Source organism: Acinonyx jubatus, chromosome C1, assembly GCF_027475565.1.
Source record: "Acinonyx jubatus isolate Ajub_Pintada_27869175 chromosome C1, VMU_Ajub_asm_v1.0, whole genome shotgun sequence".
NCBI lineage: Eukaryota > Metazoa > Chordata > Mammalia > Carnivora > Felidae > Acinonyx > Acinonyx jubatus.
Window position 1 is genome coordinate 143945936 of NC_069381.1, and position 18857 is coordinate 143964792.

Consider the following 18857-nt stretch of genomic DNA (forward strand, 5'->3'; position numbering starts at 1 on the left):
ATGGATATATGTTATCATGTATTTGTACAACCCCATAAAATGTACAACATTAAGGGTGAACTCTTTTTTTTTTTTTTTTTTTTTTTTTTAGTTTTTAATTTTTTTTTTTTTTTTGAGACAGAGAGAGAGGGAGAGAGAGAGAATGAGCAGGGGAGGGGCAGAGACAGAGAGGGGGACAGAGGATCCAAAGCAGGCTCTGTGCTGACAACTGAGAACCCTACGTGGAACTCAAAATCACAAACCATAAGATCATGACCTGAGCACTCAGGCACCCCAAGAGTGAACTCTTAAGTAAACTGTCAACTTCGGGTGATTCTAATGTGTCGATGTAAGTTCATTCTTGGTTAAAAAAAAAAAAAAAGCACCATTCTGGTGAATGTTGTTGATAAAGGCAAAGTATGTATGAGGGCAGAAGGTATATGGAAAACCCTTGGATCTTTTTCTCAATTTTGTTGTAATTGTAAAACTGCTGTACAGAATAAAGCCTATAAAATAAACAAACACACAGATAAAATTTAAAATCATAAGCATAGTACTTAAGACGTGATGTCAGTTAAGAAATTTTGAATTATAAAAAATTCCACTCACATCACTTTTCAGTAGCATCTTTGGATGTAACAGTTTATTTACTTTTTGAGCATGCTTAATATCTTTAAGAATCTAACCTCAGTTATAAATATTCTTCTGGTTCCTAAGCTAAAGAGTATCTGTGGCTTTGAAATCAGTATAATCTTCCTGAGCACTGATGTAGCTGAAATTATTACATGACACGTTTGCTATATGCTTACCAGATTGATCTTAACTTAGTCAATTCCAGCTACGAGACTTGTTTGTTCTAATAACCATCTCCAGAGGCATTTTCATGGGTTCATAAACAGCCTTTTTCTTAAAAAGATCTTACGGAGTTCTGTAATGGCAACTGTTCTTTAAACAGTCTTCATTTTTGTTGACTTTAATGTTTAGGTGGGGAACGATAGTGTTAGATACCGAATGAAAAATGCATATTAAGGAGGAGAATGGATTAGTGGTTAAGTAACAGGCTCCTTGGTCCTATCTGCCTGCTTAAAGAGCTGTGGCTTCAGCATTATATCAAATATAAAGGTAGAAATGTCTTTGCACTGTGGCTTAGTGGGGCTTGTGTTTGATGATCTGTCCTTCCAGCTTTATTTTTTCTTTTATTGTTTTAAAATATGATTTATTGTCAAAGTGACTAACATACAGTGTATGCAGTGTGCTCTTGGTTTTGGGGGTGGATTCCTGTGATTCATTGCTTACATACAACACCCAGTGCTCATCCCAACAAGTGCCCCCCTCAATGCCCATCACCCATTTTCCTCTCTGCCCGACCCCTCCATCCACCCTCAGTTTGTTCTCTGTATTTAAGAGTCTCTTATCATTTGCCTCCCACCCTCTCTGTTTGTAACTGTTTTTTCCCCTTCCCTTCCCCCATGGTCTTCTGTTAAGTTTCTCAGGATCCACATGTGAATGAAAACATATGGTATCTGTCTTTCTCTGATTGAGTTATTTCATCAGCATAATACCCTCTAGTTCCATCCACATTGCTGCAAATGGCATGATTTCATTCTTTCTCATTGCCAAGTAGTATTCCATTGTATATATACACCACATCTTCCTTACCCATTCATCAGTTGATTGTCCTTCGAGCTTTATATGTACGGACTTATTTTTCTGTAAACGATGGGTCTTTATCCACGAGGGGAGTATTCTAAACTATGTATAGACTGTATGCAGGGTAGGTGAGTTGTGAATCTTGGGTTGTAATGCTAAACATATCTCATAGTTGTGTATTAATTTGAGCAAGCTAATGATGTAATAAACAACTGCCGGAGCTCACTGGGTTATCACCATGAGGGTTTATTTCTTCCTCATAGTACAGTACAGTGGAGATAGATGGGGGACCTACTTGTGGCAATCATTCAGAGATCTATGTGGCTCTGGCATATTATAGTACTTTTTGACCCACTGGATCATTTCCACCCAATGCTAAGGGAGGGTGGGAGGGAAATGCAATCCAGCAGTGTTCTCTGGAGGAAGAGAAAAAGTTTTAAGCATCTAGCCATTACATCTGTGTCCTGACTTTAGCTTCTAATTTGATTGACAAGCAAGCTGCATTTCTTTTGATGAGAGTTTTATTGTTAGAGTATAGGCCAAAGACTCTACCGTTCACTTGCTTCTCTTGTTGAGAACTCTGTGCATAGATTCCTGGAAGAACTGTTTTTCTCCTAGAAACACAACGAAATGTGTTGGGGTTGCCTCTGATAGCTAAAGCGTGATGAGGACTATGAGTACACTGTATCTTCCATAAGGCCAGTTTGAACTATTCTTACCTCCTCTATATGGTTAACCGTTTCTTCAGAGGCATGTTTCATCAGAGCACTAAAATTATGCAGACAGAGCTGGAAATGTTCTTTGAAGAGCATCCTATCATCTTCCTTATAATTTTGGTTTTTATTTAACACTTAGCTCTCAACACGGGGCCATGGCAATATCTCTGAGTTATAACTCACATCAGGCCTTCGAGGAGTTTGCAATGCTATTTTATTGCTGGCATACAAAATCAGCGAGGTTAACTGTACTGCGAGAGGTCACACAGTGAGTCAACGACTGAGCTATGATTAGCGTTGACAGCTGGTGAGCTTCTAGGCTGTTGCTAACTGAGCAACATTGACATTCATTCTGATTTGACTTTGCATTTCATTTTCAACTATTTATTCATTTTGAGGCCTCTTTAAGAAACTTTTTAGGATATCGTGGAACTAAGGAAACTTTCTATAAATGCTTTGGGGAGAGTCCCTTCACTCCCTTTCCTTCTCCCCATCTTCTAGCTTAATAGTTAAATTATGTTTGTGTTAGGACAGCTTCCTCTAGGTAGAGTTTGGGCAGATTAAGAAGCAAATCGGCGATGTTGATTTTACTCGCTTCCCTTATTTTGCAATTTGCGGTTTTTCAACAAAGACGTTCTTAGATCTAATTATATGCTTGTGAGTAGAAACTAGAAATGTTATAAAAAAGTGTATATTTGAAGAACTAATCCACAAGAGAAATGGAAAGTGTGCATCACAAATTTGACCCAGAACTATTTTGAACATCAAGGTAAAATGTAGCTGAGGGCCATCTGGGTTGTAAAGCTGAGAAATGATCATTTGTCTCATTGGGTCAGAGTTTTATTAACCTGAGAGGGATGGGGGAAGGATGAACCCCCTGTATCCACTTCCAGATGTATGTGTTGGGGAGGTTTTTAAGAAAAAGTGCTATTTCATGGAACCCTGTATGTCAACTTGACTGCCCAGTGCAGCTGGCCACGGGCTAGGCAGACTCCCTAAGACTTCTGATTTCACTGATGGTCATTGACGGCTCCCTGCTCTATGGTGCCCAAGAGGCTGGTGGATCTAGGGACCCAGATAAGCTACACGTACAAAGAGAGCCTAGCACAGCTGAGGTCATGGAATATGGAGTCAAACTTGGGATCAAATTCTGATTCTCTCCATTACCTGCACAAGGAATAACTAACCTCACTTTCCTTAGTGGTCAAAGGATGCCTCTGTTCTGTGGTAATTGTTAGACCTGTAGAAGCTAGCTCATTAGAGTGTGAGGACCAGTAGCAGCCGGGCAGACCCCAGGACTGGCTCTTCCCCCTCTGTCCAGCCTGAGCCCAGGCTTTCTCTCCAGATCCTCTGGTTCTTAGCACAGCGGTTAGAATTGAAGAGCAGTATCAAGTTGAGACAACTCCAAATACATTTTTCTGAAATATTTATTTGAAAAACAGTAACACATATCCCCCCAAAACCTCAGATCATGTAATCAGTTATGATGTGAGTTTACCTGAAGTAGATTCGGACAGAGCCAAAGGGTTTTCCGGCTTTTTCAGCTGTAAAAAAGTTATACAGCTTGAGGTGCCTGGGTGGCTCAGTCAGTTAAGCGTCTGATTTGATTTTGGCTCAGGTCGTGATCTCATGGTTCCTGAGTTTGAGCCCCCTGTTGGGCTGTGTGCTGATAGTGCTGAGCCTACTAGGGATTCGGGCTCACTCTCTCTCTGCCCCTTCCCCACTTGCTCTCTCTCTCTCTCTCTCTCTCTCTCAAAATAAATAAAAATAAACTTAAGAAAAAGTTTTGCAATTTAATAGTTTGGATATGTCACGAGCTGTTCAGAGAGCTTCTCTGTGATATCTCAAATGAATGGCAGCCACTTAAAGGCGGGGTAACACCTTGCAGGTGCACTACCACTCCCATCTCAGCCATCCCCAAAAGGAAGGACTTGTTTTTTCTTCTCTGGTCCCCAGTGGAGAGGACAGTCTACCCATTAGCAACTGTTCCCACAGAGTAATCATGAGTCCCTCACTGAGTATGCTCACAGGGAGAAATGCTGCTCACTGTCATGTAAGTACAAGAAAAGACATCACTGTTCGCAGTCCCAGAGTGATTCAGGAGGTGAAGGCCATTAAAACATGTTAAGATTCCCCGTAAGGAGATGCAGGTTGTGTTTCCTTTCCAGGAAAATACAAATATTGTCGGTCTTTTTCAGTGACAACAAAAGGCCAGGCAGTTTTCCTTAACTCTAACAGTTCCGTTACCAAGATGTGATTGAATCACACGATACGGGAGAGAGAGTGATAGTTGCCGTAGAAAGTGATTTGCATGAAACCCTACTTTATACTCCAATTATTACTGCACGTGATTACAGGACAACCTGGTTGTTAATTGCATGTGGTCTTTGAATATGCACTTCTTTCAGAAATAGACACTAATTATTAGATCTTGTTTTCGGTCTCACCTGAAGTTGCAAATGTCTAGGATTTTTTTTTTTTTTTTTTTAATTTGCAAGTCTAATGGTGCACAGACATAGTAAAACTGATCGCGTTTTGAATCCTGTTCTGTTCTGTGGGATATAAACTCTCAAAGATGATGAACTTAACTTTCAGTTCTCTGTTCACAGGTGCCAATCTCTTGACAAAAACTATGTGTTTGCTATCAAAATTCTGGAGGAATTTCATCTTTTTACAGTGTAGATGAAAATTTGCTTATAAATTTTAAAAAAGTCCACTTCCCCATAGATGATCATGATTAAGTATCAGAAATAACAATATCAGAGTAATATTAAATATTTTCCCAGTTCCACTAGGATAAGAATTTTTTGTTTAGGAGCTGTGGTTAGAATTCTACTGGGCAAAAGGAAGTTTGTTTTGTATCTTGGAATCTTGGACTCTCCTTTCTTCTGGATTCAGTGGCTGAATTAGGCATTCGATCTTGAATCAAATTATTGGCCTATCCTGTCTTTAGACCAGGGTCGGCAAACTTCTATGCGTACGGGGGCCAGACTGGTGAGATAAAAGCATGAAATCAGTGAGTGGGGGGCCCTGGACTAATAAGAACACACAATCCCTGCCTGAGGGCAGCAGCTGCTGTGCAGTTTTGGCAGCTTTATCTCAGAAATCCTCATTTATGTATAAAATACAGGAACTTTTAAACATTGGATGTGTAATACATGTTTTTAAGAAAGCAGTGTGCTGAGCAAAGAAATGCATTAGCATGACTTCTGGTTTTAGCACGTGCCGTTCTCACTTCGTTTCCTGGCATTGTAATCCAACTAATGCCCATTAGCCATTCTTGACTCCATGTAGCTCTGATTTCCAGAAAACCTTCTCGGGTCTGGATTAGGCATGCCTCCTGTGGCTCTTGTAGCCTCCTCTCTACTTAAATCTGCCTGCTCAGCAATATTATGATTGCCTCTTTACCTTTTTGTTTTGGCCTCCATTCTATAGAATCTCTGAAGACCTCTATTACATATTGACTGCATGAGTAAGTGGTGTGGCTGAGGTGTCCGGTGAGAGTTTTGGTCTCTCAGATAACTTAGGGCACGTTGCCATTCTGAGATTTCTCCCAGAATCTCTGAGTCAGTCTTTTAGTGGAGCTTATCCTCCAGATTCCTGCTCAAACAAATTGCCTTCGAAAGAGCTGGTCTGGGAAGATGTGGAGTACAAATACAGTAAAACCTTGGTTTTGTTCTGTAAACACACTTGTAATCCAAAGCACTTGTATATCAAAGTGAATTTCCCCATAAGAAATAATGGAAACTCAGATGATTCGTTTGCACTACCCAAAAATATTCATGTAAAAATGATTACAGTACTGGAATATAATACAAAATAATAAAATACAAAATATAAAGAAAAATGAACACAGTACCCTATACTTACCTTTGAAAACCTTCCTGGCTGGCGTGAGGGGGACAAGAGAGGAGGGTTATTGTGTAGGATGACTTTCATGTCACTCACGGTATTAATAAACTCTTGTCATATACTGTATTTAATGTAACTGGTAATAAGGTAGCCAAGGAAAGGGTCTATATCTGCAGGCAGCCTGACCTAGAATGAAACAAAGCATTCCTAAGCTACTCGTGTATGGAAAAGCAAAGGACTGTCCCTAGGTGCTTTGAAGTGACAAAAAATATGCTAGTGACAGTTGTGGGCACCTTCCAGCGTTCTGAAAAATCACTGATTTCTGCCAAGCATTGCACAGCCTGAGACCCAGACTCTGAGCGTGGGAGACAATCACCCACAATCCCACAGAGGGGGGAGAGAGAGAGAGGGAGAGAGAGAAAGAACCATTGGCTCAGTTGTGATCATGTGACATTCGGAGGCATGTGCTACTCGTATCGCAAGTTAAAATGTATTAGAAATGTTTGCTTATCAAGTTAAAAATGTATTAGAAATGTTTGCTTATCTTGTGGAACACTCAGAACAAGGTCTTTGCAGTCCAAGGTTTTACTGTACCTCTGTTCTTAAAGGGTGTCGTGACTTACACTGCTGTTTTATTCTGGCTGCTTTTCTCTTCTTTATTTCCCCTCAGTCAAGATATTCTAGAGAAGGTGGAGTGCAGATGTGTTTTTGAGACTCAACGCCATGCGAAGCCATATGAGTCTTTCTCTTGTCATAATTATGACAAGTTAGGCCTTAGGCTGTGTTTACTGCCTCTGAAATAAACTTGGTGCTTCACTTCTCAGTTGCAACACTTCCCAGCTTTTATGGGAAAAAAAAAATCAACAAAAATAAAATGTTGCTTTAAATGTAGTGTCAGAAATTAAATAAATTCCCCTCAATAGTGCTGTATCTTTAACAAAAATGTTTTTGGAAGAACTCTTCAGGAACACATCCACGAAAAAATCATACCATAAAACCAAAAACTTCCTGCATTTGGCAACTGGTGGTATCTCATCCTATTACAACTAATACGTCTGTTTATTTTTTTTTTCTCACATTATATGCTGTCAGTGTGGTGTAGCAATACAAAACTTGGTCTGTGGGCACACTGCGGGGGCTGGTTCCCAGCCCTTCTGTATACGAGCTGTATTAATCCTGGGCCGATGACTTAACTTTTCTTTGTCTAGTTACTTCTTCTGTAAAATGGCCATCACAAGAGTACTTAACTCATAGGGTTAATAGAGGATTAAATGAGTAGAAAAAAAGCAAAACGCTTATAATAGTGCCTGACACAAATACTATATACATACTCAATTTTTCTTTAATTGAAGAATAATTGACATATAGTATGATATCAGTTTCAGGTGTACAACATAGTGATTCAGTATTCATATACATTACAAAATGGTCACCACAGTAAGTCTAGTTATCATCTATCACCATACAAAGTTGTTACAAATTATTGACTATATTCCCTATGCTGTACGTTACATCCCTGTGTCTTATTTATTTGATAACTGGAAGATTGTACTTCTTAATCCCCTTCACCTCTTTTTGCCCATATCTCCTACACCCCTCCCCTCTGGCAACCATCAGTTTGTTCTCTGTATCTAGGAGTCTTTTTTCTGTTTTGTTTGTTCATTTGTTTTGTTTTTTAGATTCCACATGTAAGTGATGTCCTATAGTATTTGCCTTTGACTTATTTCTCTTACTATGATATTCTCAAGGCCCATCTGTTTTGTCATAAATGGCAAGATTTTATCTTTTCTATGGCTGAGTTTTATATATATATATATATATATATATATATATATATGTAATCGAATGTATAATGTATGTAATGGAATATTATGTATATATTACATATATGAAATATATGTAATGTAATATTACACATATTACATATGCATGTGTAATGAAATATATAACATATATGTAATATGATATTACATATATATACACACACATGCAATACATCTTCTGTATCCATTCAATTAATGTTTTCATTTTCTTCAGATGGATACCCAGAAGTGGAAATTGCTGTATCATGTGATATTCCTATTTTTAATTTTTTGAGCAATCTCTTTACTGTTTTCCATAGTGGCTGCACTAATTTACGTTCCCACCAGCAGTGTATGAGGGTTCCCTTTCCCCACATCCTTGCCAACAGTTGTTATTTCTTGTCTTTTTTTGATACTAGGCATTCTGACAGGTATCGTGATATCTCATTGTGGTTTTGATTTACATTTCCCTGATGGTTAGTGATGTTGAGCATCTTTTCATGTGTCTGTTGGCTATGTACATGTCTACTTACTTTTTTTGAAAGTCAAATTTATTGAGATATTGTTTGGGGCATAACTTACATTATGCAGTATAATTCACCCTTTATAATATACACTTTTAATAGTTTTGGCAAGCACATAGAATCATATAACCATGACATTTCTAGCCTCAAAACTTCTGTCATGCTCTTTGTAGTCGGTGTATCACTCCACCAGCCCCACATCCTGACAGTCACTGAACTATTTTCTGACCCTATCCTTTTGCTTTTACAGAAGGTCATGTAAATGGAATCATGTCAGCTGTAGACTTCTGAGTCTAACTTCTTTCAGTTTCACAGGGATGGGAAGACTCTCCTGTAAAGGCCCAGGTAGTCAGTGTTTCAGGTCTGCAGGCCATACCGTCTCTGTTTCAACTTCTCTACTTTGCTACTGTAGTCATGGACTATACAGGAGTGATTGGGTGTGGCTGGGTTCCAGTAAAACTTTGTTTATTAAAACAGATGGCAGACACGTTTGGGTGGAAAACCATGATCTGCCGACTCCTAACTAGCAGAATGCATCTGAGATTAATGTTGTTAGGTCTATCAGTAGTTTGTTCTTTTGACTGGCAGTTATTACTCATTGCATAGACATGTCGCAATTTGTTTAGCCATTCACCAGTTGTGAATAAAGGCACTGTAAGCATTCGCTGCAGGTTTTTGTGCGAACGCAGACTTTGATTTCTCTTGAGTAATTACCTAGGAGAGGATTGCTGGATTGTATGGTAAGTGTGCGTTTACTTTTATGAGAAACTCAAGTTTCCCAAAATGGCTGTCTCATTTTCTATTTCCTGCAGCAATATAAGAGAGTTCCAATCATGTTGTACATTCACCTGCACTTGGTATTGTCCACTTTTTTCCTTTTTTTGGTTAAGTTCAACCTACTTTAAAAGACTGTGAAGAATCTTAGAAACTATAAGTTGCTTACATATAACCTAAATGAAATTGGAAGCTCTTGAAGGCTTTTAATGTCATGGAAATGACGTTATTTGGGCTTTAAAATGACTACACCAGCTGCAGTATGGAGACTGACTTGGAAGGCTTGGTGAATATGTGAAGACCTGTGGGAGGATATCATATTAGTATAGAGGAAATGGAAGATACCTTGACTTGAAAAGTGGTAGTGAAGGGGCACCTGGGTGGCTCAGTCGGTTAATTGTCCTACTCTGACTCAGGTCATGATCTCACGATTCGTGAGTTCGAGCCCCACATCAGCCGTCTGCTGTCAAACCCTCTGTCTCCCTCTCTCTCTGACGCTCCCTGCTTGCTCTCTCTTACTCTCTCTCCCTCTCACACACACACAAATAAATAAACATTAAAAAAAAAAAAAAAAAAAAGAGGGGTACCTGGGTGGCTCAGTCGGTTGAGCGTCCGACTTCGGCTCAGGTCATGATCTCATGGTCTGTGAGTTCGAGCCCCGCGTCGGGCTCTGTGCTGACAGCTCAGAGCCTGGAGCCTGTTTCAGATTCTGTGTCTCCCTCTCTCTCTGCCCCTCCCCTGCTCATGCTCTGTCTCTGTGTCAAAAATAAATAAAAACATTAAAAAAACTTAAAAAAAAAAAAGAAGAAGAAAAGTGGAAGTGAAGATGAAGTGACTGGGCCTGAGAATTTTTTTAGGAGGCGAAAGTGACAGTACTCAGTGACTGATCAAAAACGGGACTGAAGAGAGTGGCACAAACAACTAGATGCAAAATGGTTCCTTCTGATGAACACTGACAGGAAAGAGGGTTTGGGGAGATAAAATCATTAGTTCAAACTTGAGATATATGTGAGGCATCCAAATGGAGGTACCAAATAGGTAGTTTGATATCTGGGTTCTGGGATAGGGGAGCATAATTGGAAGTCATATGACTGTATGGAGGCAGAAGAAATTCTCTAGAGATTCTCTAGAGAAAGGCCTAAGGGGAACGTCAGTATTTAATGTTAGGGAGTACAGGGACCTCCAGAGGAAACTAGGAGAGAGTGGTTGAGAGAGGCTGGAGAGAGAGCTCAGTTCAGTTCGTTGTCTCCCAGTGAACAGAAAATTGTGTGCCGAGGTGACAGCTAACACGAGGGATAAAATGTGCTCACTGGATTTCACAGCAAAGTGGACATGAGTCAGTCTTTGGTGGTGGTGGTATGTGTGTGAAAATGCAGATTAGAATGAATTGAGGAGTTGGCTGAGAGAGTAGGAGGTGAGGCAGTAGAAAAAGCAAGGGTATACGGGTCTTTCCAGAATTTTTAGGGTGGTAAAAGCATATGTAAGAAACTTTTTTTTTTTTTTTTTTTTTTTTTTTAACTTTTAAGGTGAGGCAGGATAGAGCCTACTGGGGGGAAGGATGAGACAAGGGACAAAATGGAGAAACAGTGCAGTTCGAGGAGCGCAAAGGCCACAAAACAGGTGGAGTGCCCATCAGAGCTGGCTTGCTTGCTGAGGAAATTCAGTTGAGTTTATAGTTATGACTTGTTGGCAGAGTAAACAGGGTGCTTTTAGTATTACCAAGTTCTAATGACTTATATCATGATATAGTCCTTAAATTTATTTCTCGAGTATTTCTATAAAACTTACCAAGCAGAGAATGTCAGGAATTTTTTTGTTGTTGTTGTTGATGTTTTTGATGTGTGAAAGTGCTCTGGCAGTTTAGTTACTTGTCAGTCTTATGTCCACGTCCTACCCATCTGCCATGGCCCAGTTGAATCCTCAAATGAAAGACCCTCCCTCTCTCATCAGGATGGTTATGGCCTGGTGCTTCTTTGCTTTACTTTGGCATTTGTTCTTTCTACATACTTTTATATACGTATATCGTGCGCATATATATATATATATATATATATATATATATACGTATATATATGTATACGTATATATATATACGTATATATATATATATATATGTTTTTTCTCTTTCTTCCTTTTTCTTGCTCTTCTCTTGTTCTTGTCTTTCCTCCTCCTTCTTTGATGATAGAAGGCAAAGCCCATGACAGAAAGATATCGTGTTCCCCACAGAACCATAGCAGTTACATTTCTTTAGTTACCTTAAATGTACGGAAATGTGACATGGGGAAATGGCTATTAGTAGATAATAGGAGGAGTTATATAAAGGAGAGTAAGATTTTTGCGACTTGCATCTGAATTATGGCCTGAAAATTATGACACCTGGTTATAATCTTTTGTTTTCATGATACTTAGCAAAATATGTTTTGAAAGCTCCCTTTTATATGCCATTAAAGGATTAAATTATTTAATGACAGTAATAACAACAACCTTATGGTGGTACTTTATAGTTTACCAACTAGGCTCATATCATTAATCCATTCAGACTGAGGACAACTCAGAGATACAGAGCTAGAGACATCACAGGAGTTTTATCCCATTCTACAAATGAAGAAACCAAGGCCCAGAGAGATAATGTGTCAAAAGTCACATACTGGTACACAAGAGTGCTAAGACCTGAGCTAGGACCCTCTGACCCAGGTTTCCTTCAATGTACCCTGTGGCTTCTAGATTTATTTTTGTAGAAATCCAATCAGCCCGACAATAACTAAATTCAAGTTTAAGCCCAACAATAACTAAATTCAAGTTTAAGAAACAGCTTGGTTTATTTTATTTAAATGAATAAAAAAATCGTCTATCAGAACAATATCTTGGGTGGAATTAGGATCACCTTCTCTTGAACAAGCTCGGGCCTTGTGGTTCCAAGCTTCGTATGTGGTCCCTTCAGCAGAATCGGGAAGACATTGCCAGCATCACACTGATGCTGTGATTTAGAGGAAGGAAAAATACAAATCACATACCTGTGGATAAGTAACTGTTACAGCAGCACTGGCCAGCACTATTCATTATAGTGATCAAACCTAGTATTCACATTTACTTATCTATTTTTCTAGGCTTTTCACTGTAACTTCTGGTAGCTACTTTTTTTTTTCAAGACCATCATTTTTTATTAAGGATAACAACGTTCATTCTAATGAAAGAAAAACTAGAAAAAGGGAAGGTCATTATCTTTCACGGGGAGGTTAGAGCTGACACTAATTATTTTATTGTTAAAGCTTTCAAAAACTGAAATAGTGTATATTAAATATAGAGAATCTATAATTTTATATTAAAACATTTTAAGGGGAAACCTCTGACTAAAATCCTTAAAAAATATTATTTCCATTGGCCATAGCTGATTATTTAAAAAAAATTTTTTAACACTTATTCATTTTTAAGAGACAGAGAGAGACAGAGCATAAGTCGGGGAGGAGCAGATAGAGAGGGAGACACAGACTCTGAAGCAGGCTCCAGGCTCTGAGCTGTCAGCACAGGGACCGATGCGGGATTGAACTCATGGATTGCAAGATCATGACCTGTGCCAAAGTCGGATGTTTAACCGACTGAGTCAGCCAGGCACCCCAGCCATAACTGATTATTTAAACATGACAACAACTTCTATTAAACAGATTCATTTCTAATTATAGTGACCTAAACTCATAGACGTCCAAGCTCTAGAATTTATTTTTGTCAGAGGAATCAAGGAATAAAGAACATATACTTTTAAGAAATTGCAGAAGGGCATAAAGTGCTTTTTTCCTCCTCCTTTCAACACTTTTAAATGTTATCTGAATGAATTATTGCTACGGGATAAAACATTTCCTTATGTTCTCCTATAAATTATCTTAGACTAGGTATTTGGGAATTGTTGTACAGTGTGGGGAATAGTTGAACTTGGCTCGTTATAAAACCAAAACAAGCAGTTGAGATATTGAGTCTGGAATCAGGTGTTCCATGCCTAAGTAGTGGGGACTTATTTAAAAAAATACCACCTTGGGGCGCCTGGGTGGCTCAGTTGGTTAAGCATCCGACTTCCGCTCAGGTCATGATCTCACGGTTCGTGGATTCGAGCTCCATATCTGGCTCTGTGCTGACAGCTCAGAGCCTGGAGCCTGCTTTGGATTCTGTAACTCCCCCTCTGTCTGCCCCTCCTCCGCTTGCACTCTGTCTCTCTCTGTCTCTCAAAAATGAATAAAGGTTGAAAAAATTAAAAAAAAAAATACCGCCTGGATTTTAAGGACTTTTCTATAAGGCAGTTGGTCCTGTAACTCCACGTGGACTGTGGACTATGGTCTTGCTTTGGTATTGCTTGTCTCCATTACAAATCTCTTCTTTTAGTATACCGTGGGGTGTATTAAATTGGCTTTGCGCATGAAAAACTGACAGTGGGCTGTGGACTTTTACACCAGGTGAACCTGGCCTATGTGCAAGCAGCAGAGTGCGTTTCAGAACCTGTTAACAGGGAGCCTCCCTCCCGAGAAGCTCAGCTACTGAGTTTGCAGAACACGGCGGAATTTGATATCCTCGTCATCGGAGGTGGAGCAACGGGATGTGGCTGTGCCCTGGATGCTGTCACCAGAGGTGAGTCCCAGCGCGGATGGGTATATTACAGGTAAAGGTTTCGTCTGCCTCCACTCTCACCCCCCTACAGACAAGCCTCTGGCACGCGCTGCATGCCAGTAAAGTCCCATTTTTGCTGTACTTCCTGATTTTCCATCCTTTGTGAGGCACCTTCGTATTTTTTGAATATAGGCACTTGCACAATTTGAAAATTAAACATAGCTTGTGCTTTACACGTAAATGAATTTCTTTAAAAAGAAGACTTTAATTCCTTTGAATTCATTAATTTGATGTTCTGGCTATTTCTTTCTAATCACGTAAAGTAAATACATTTTAATGAAATAAAAATATTCGTATATCATCCGAAATCACATGTATGTCAGTGAAGGGTAGAAAAGATTTATTAAAATGAGTTAATCTATTAAAATAATTCTTCTTTTTCTTGTATCTCTTAAAAGCGTTTCTTCCAGTGAAATATGGACTTCAGTTTGGGAGACTCAAGTTTATGTGACTTTATGATGGAAAAGACTGTTGCTAACCTGTAGTTCTCTTAGGTATCTTATTGGTCAGCATTAGGAAAGACATGATGAAATGTTCTTTAAAATGGAAGCATGGGGTCCCTGGGTGGCTCATTCATTGGTTAAGCATCTGACTCTTGATTTCGGCTCAGGTCATGATCTCACGGTTGGTGAGATCGAGCCCCGTGTCAGGCCCTACACTGATAGTATGGAGCCTGCTTGGGATTCTCCCTCTCTCTTTGCCCCTCCCCTGCTAGTGTGCATGCACAGGCTCTCTCTCTCTCAAACTAAATAAAGAAACTTAAAAAAAAAAAAATGGAAACATGACATATAAAGAGTGAAATTTTAGTATGGAACACCAATACTGTTCCATATGATATATTTAATAAAATAATTTGATTTTTGCCTGTGGGTATTATTAGTGTGGAGTTTTGGGTCATGGAAATCTGGACACATATCCTGGCTCAGCAGCTTTATCAGATGTATTTATAAATGTGACTACACACATGCATTTACTTGGGCAAATTCCTTCATTTCTGGAGGGTTCCTTGTCTTCCAAATAAGGAAAAAATACCTTCTTTGAATGATTGTTGGGAGCATTAAATGTGTAATCATGAAGATGACTTAAAATCGTGCTTGTCACACAAAATAGAAGCTCAATAAATTATAGGTAGTATTTATAGCTGCCATCATCGTTGTCATCATCATCATCATCATCATCATCATTATTTTAATTGAATAAAATTGGGGATTGAATTCATGACCTGAGATTAAGAGTTGCATGCTCTACCCACTCAGCCATCCAGGCACCCCTATAGCTGCCCTTATTAACATGGAGGCAAAAGACTTTTAGAACCAGTTCTTCTGGAGAAAGTTCTTTGTGGTATCCTTAGATGTATCCAATTGGGCTAGGCACTGCTGCAAGGAATTTTGAGTCTGGATTATTTTAGTTACTGTGTAAGGCTCAATATTTATTGCAGTTTCATACTCGATGGTAATAATTTATCACATGGAATAATTCTTCTCAGCTTAAGTTACTGCCATAGCCATTTTAGACTTAATTACCTTTCATACCTGGTGGAATTTACCCTTACGTGTATGGTATTCATTGTACTTAATGGCTGAAGAATTCATCCCAAAGATAGTCTAGTTAATTATTCTTTAGGTTTCAAGTTTTTTGTTTGTTGTTGTTTTACTTTATGTTTCTATTTAAAGTAAAACCGTTTGAGTCAAGTACTGACCAAGCTCTGAGAATAAAAAGATTCATACGCCGTGGTTTTGTCCTCCAGGAGCATATGATTTGTTAGTATTTGCTGAACAGTTAACATTTTCTCTTTGGGCAGGGAAGGATATTCGGTAGTGATCTGGACATGAACTGGTGCATTAGCAGATGACGTGGGTAATGGTGATGATGGTGATGATGGTGAGGAGGATGATTTTGAGAAGAGAAGGATCCCTAGAGCCTGAATGTTGACCAGATTTTAAATTTTTGTAGTTAGTAGCAGCTAAGAATTACTGTCTTTAAAAACAATTGAATATCTTATTATATGTATATGAAATTTTGTAGCTGTGGAATATTCCTTATAAAAGAGGTGGAGAAACCTTAGTTTGTATTTCTTTTATTATGCTGGTAGCCGTTGGGGGGTAGAATTTATAATTAAACTGTATAGACATACTGAAGTTAATCTGTATTTATCCTTTTACTACAATTCCTGATCATATCAGTAGCCCTCTGAAGTGTGAAATAATCATGGGCATTTGGTTAATGAATTGTGCATTGTTGCTGTTCATTCATGGAATTTGCTCTTTTATTATATTTGATGCTTCACTTAACAACAAATTTTGCTTTCTCTGCATTTGATATGTTTTTACCAAATTATTCCTGATTGTATCCATTAATCTTTAGTCACATTTGACAAAAATAAATTACTGTGATCTTTTAAAGTTACCAGTAATAATTAGATTTTTCAGGACATCAAAGTTTTGGGGAACCACTGGATGTTAAAGGGCTTGTATAGAAATGTTTGCACAAGCTTTTTGATAAAATACTGTGCCCAAATGCAATTTTGGTAATGGATAAAAGACTATAGAAGGCAGAGAAGAAGTCATGAAGTCTTCCTAATGAACATTTATTTGCATTCTTACCCTCTGCATTTTCTGGGGAATCGATTTTCAGTTGTTGCATTTGGGAATATGATTTTATAAACATAATATGCACAGTTCTTGTCACGTTCTGCTGTCAGTCTCTAGGAGCAATAGAAATCACTTCTCTGTTTAACACCGTGTCTAGTATCTGGGCAGGTGAAGGCCCTCTGCCCCCAGAGAGAGCTGGAACCAGAAGAATCTGATAAATAGAATCACTCCTTCGGGTTTTTCAAGATTTCTTTTTCCCCCAGTTCTTTTTGTTCTTTTATGTGACTTTACCTACATGTATCAGGGATCACCTAGTACATTTCTGGTTTAAAATCAAATTTATAAAGTTAGCCTTTATGGCTTTTAATTAAAATTCCAGAGAAGGCTGCCTCTTGCTGGAGGGAAACATTAATTATAGTTCTCTTTTTCAGAACTGTGTATTTACTTTTAGTTTACGAATGGTATCTGGCTGGTAGTTCCTGAATTCTCACTACGGTTCTTGCACATCTAGCGCAGGATAGCCCTGTGATTAAGGACACAGGTTATGCAATTAGAATGAAGTGAGATCAAGTTCTTGGCTTCATCACTTGCTAGCTTTGTGAGCTTTGACAAGTGTCTCAACCTTATAGAGAGCCGCAAGGTTCTCAGACATTCATGAAAGACACCAGTAACACTTTTCCGTACAAGTGAAGGTTTGTGAAAGGGAGGAAGTGTGTACATTGTAGAGAAAGTACAGAAGAGGCAGGGCCTGGGAAGACAGTGCATTCTGGGAATTACACGTTGGCCACCCTCACCCCTTTCTGCTTCTACCCCCTTCTACTGCCACGAGGGAAGAGGAAATCCTATTTTAGGACAGTAGATTTGTGACCTATGGAAGTTTGCTGTTTCCTGAACACTACTGGTTGGACCAGATTGCACATTCCTACTAAAATTTGTTGGTAATTTAGTGTAATTTTAATTAATGTACTGATTTTCTTTGACAGGAGTTGGGGGCGGGACTTGAAAAACTGGGCTAAAGTTTGTCTGGAAAAATAAGCCTATGAGATTCACCAGATTAATTCTGAAAAAAGAATAATGATAAAGGATTAGATAGAGACCTATCAGATATTAAAGTGTATTGTAAAGCTACTTTAATTAAAATAGTTTGCCAAAGGGCTAGAGAGATAAGTGGAACCAAGCACCTAGAAATAGATCTAAATACATAAAATTTAGAATATGATAAGGGCAGAATTTCAAATCTGTCATTATTGGTTATTTAATAAGTGGTGTGAGAGTATCTACTTCCCCTGATTTTTATACATATTTAAATATATATGTATTTATGTATATACACGCATACATATATATGCATATATATGTATGTGTATATGTATATATACATACATGTATATACATATACATGTATATGTATGTATATATACATATATATAATATATATGTATATGTATGTATATATATACATATACATATATGTATATATATGTATTTTATTTGTCATATTCCATGTGGGCCAAGGATTTAACAATAAAATGCCATAAAACTATTAGAAGAAAGTATATGTAAATATTTTTAAAAATGGCATAAGAAAGGTATTTTTAAGCAGGACACCAAAAAGGCCATTTTCCTTTTGGAAAATCTTGCTAAATCTGATTTCATAAAAATTAAAATTTATCTATGGCAAAAATCTAACGAACACATGTGAGTTTGGGAAAATATAACCTATGAGACAGAGTTTGTTTCGTATTGTGTTGAACTTTTCCATATCCTTTTGCTCTAGTATGCCTATAATAAACAGCATGTATCTGGATTCTTTTGGTTTTTTTTTTTTTTTTTAAGGTTTATTTACATAATCTCTACACCCAAAATGGGACTCTAACTCACAACCCCAAGATCAGGAGTCACATGCTTTTCTGAATGAGCCAGCCAGGCACCCCTGGATTTTTTTTTTTTTTTTTTTAATGCTTAATAGGTAGAATCTACCTTTATTTTTTATTAAGTTTTTTAATTTTAATTCCTGTTAGAATCTATCTTTAACCAGGTGAATTTAGTCCATTGAAAGAGTCTATCTATTTAAGCATAGAGAAAAAAGTGGAATTTGATTCAGTTCCATTTACTGGGATACCATGTGCATTTATTTTGTATTTTTGACTTACATTTTTTAACTTTGCTTCTTTTCCTCCCTTCCTTTCCTTCATATTAAATCATTTTGGTATCGCTGTGTGTTTCTGCACCTTAAACTGTATACATAAAGTTGTTTCTACCCTCGAGTCCCATCAGAGAGACTTTTCCCAGGGCCCTGTTGAGGCTCCTGCTCTG

At 38.2% G+C, this 18857-nt stretch overlaps 1 protein-coding gene across 5 annotated transcripts in view; it reads left to right on the plus strand.

The window, feature by feature from the left end:
* GPD2 (glycerol-3-phosphate dehydrogenase 2) overlaps positions 1 to 18857 on the plus strand; it is a 146086-nt gene that overhangs the window by 48598 nt on the left and 78631 nt on the right. For all 5 annotated transcript variants that reach the window (XM_053215092.1, XM_027055731.2, XM_015076750.3 and 2 more), the window contains exon 3: positions 13740 to 13911. In XM_053215092.1, the coding sequence (XP_053071067.1) occupies positions 13740 to 13911 (172 nt within the window). The remainder of the gene's footprint in view (positions 1 to 13739; positions 13912 to 18857) is intronic.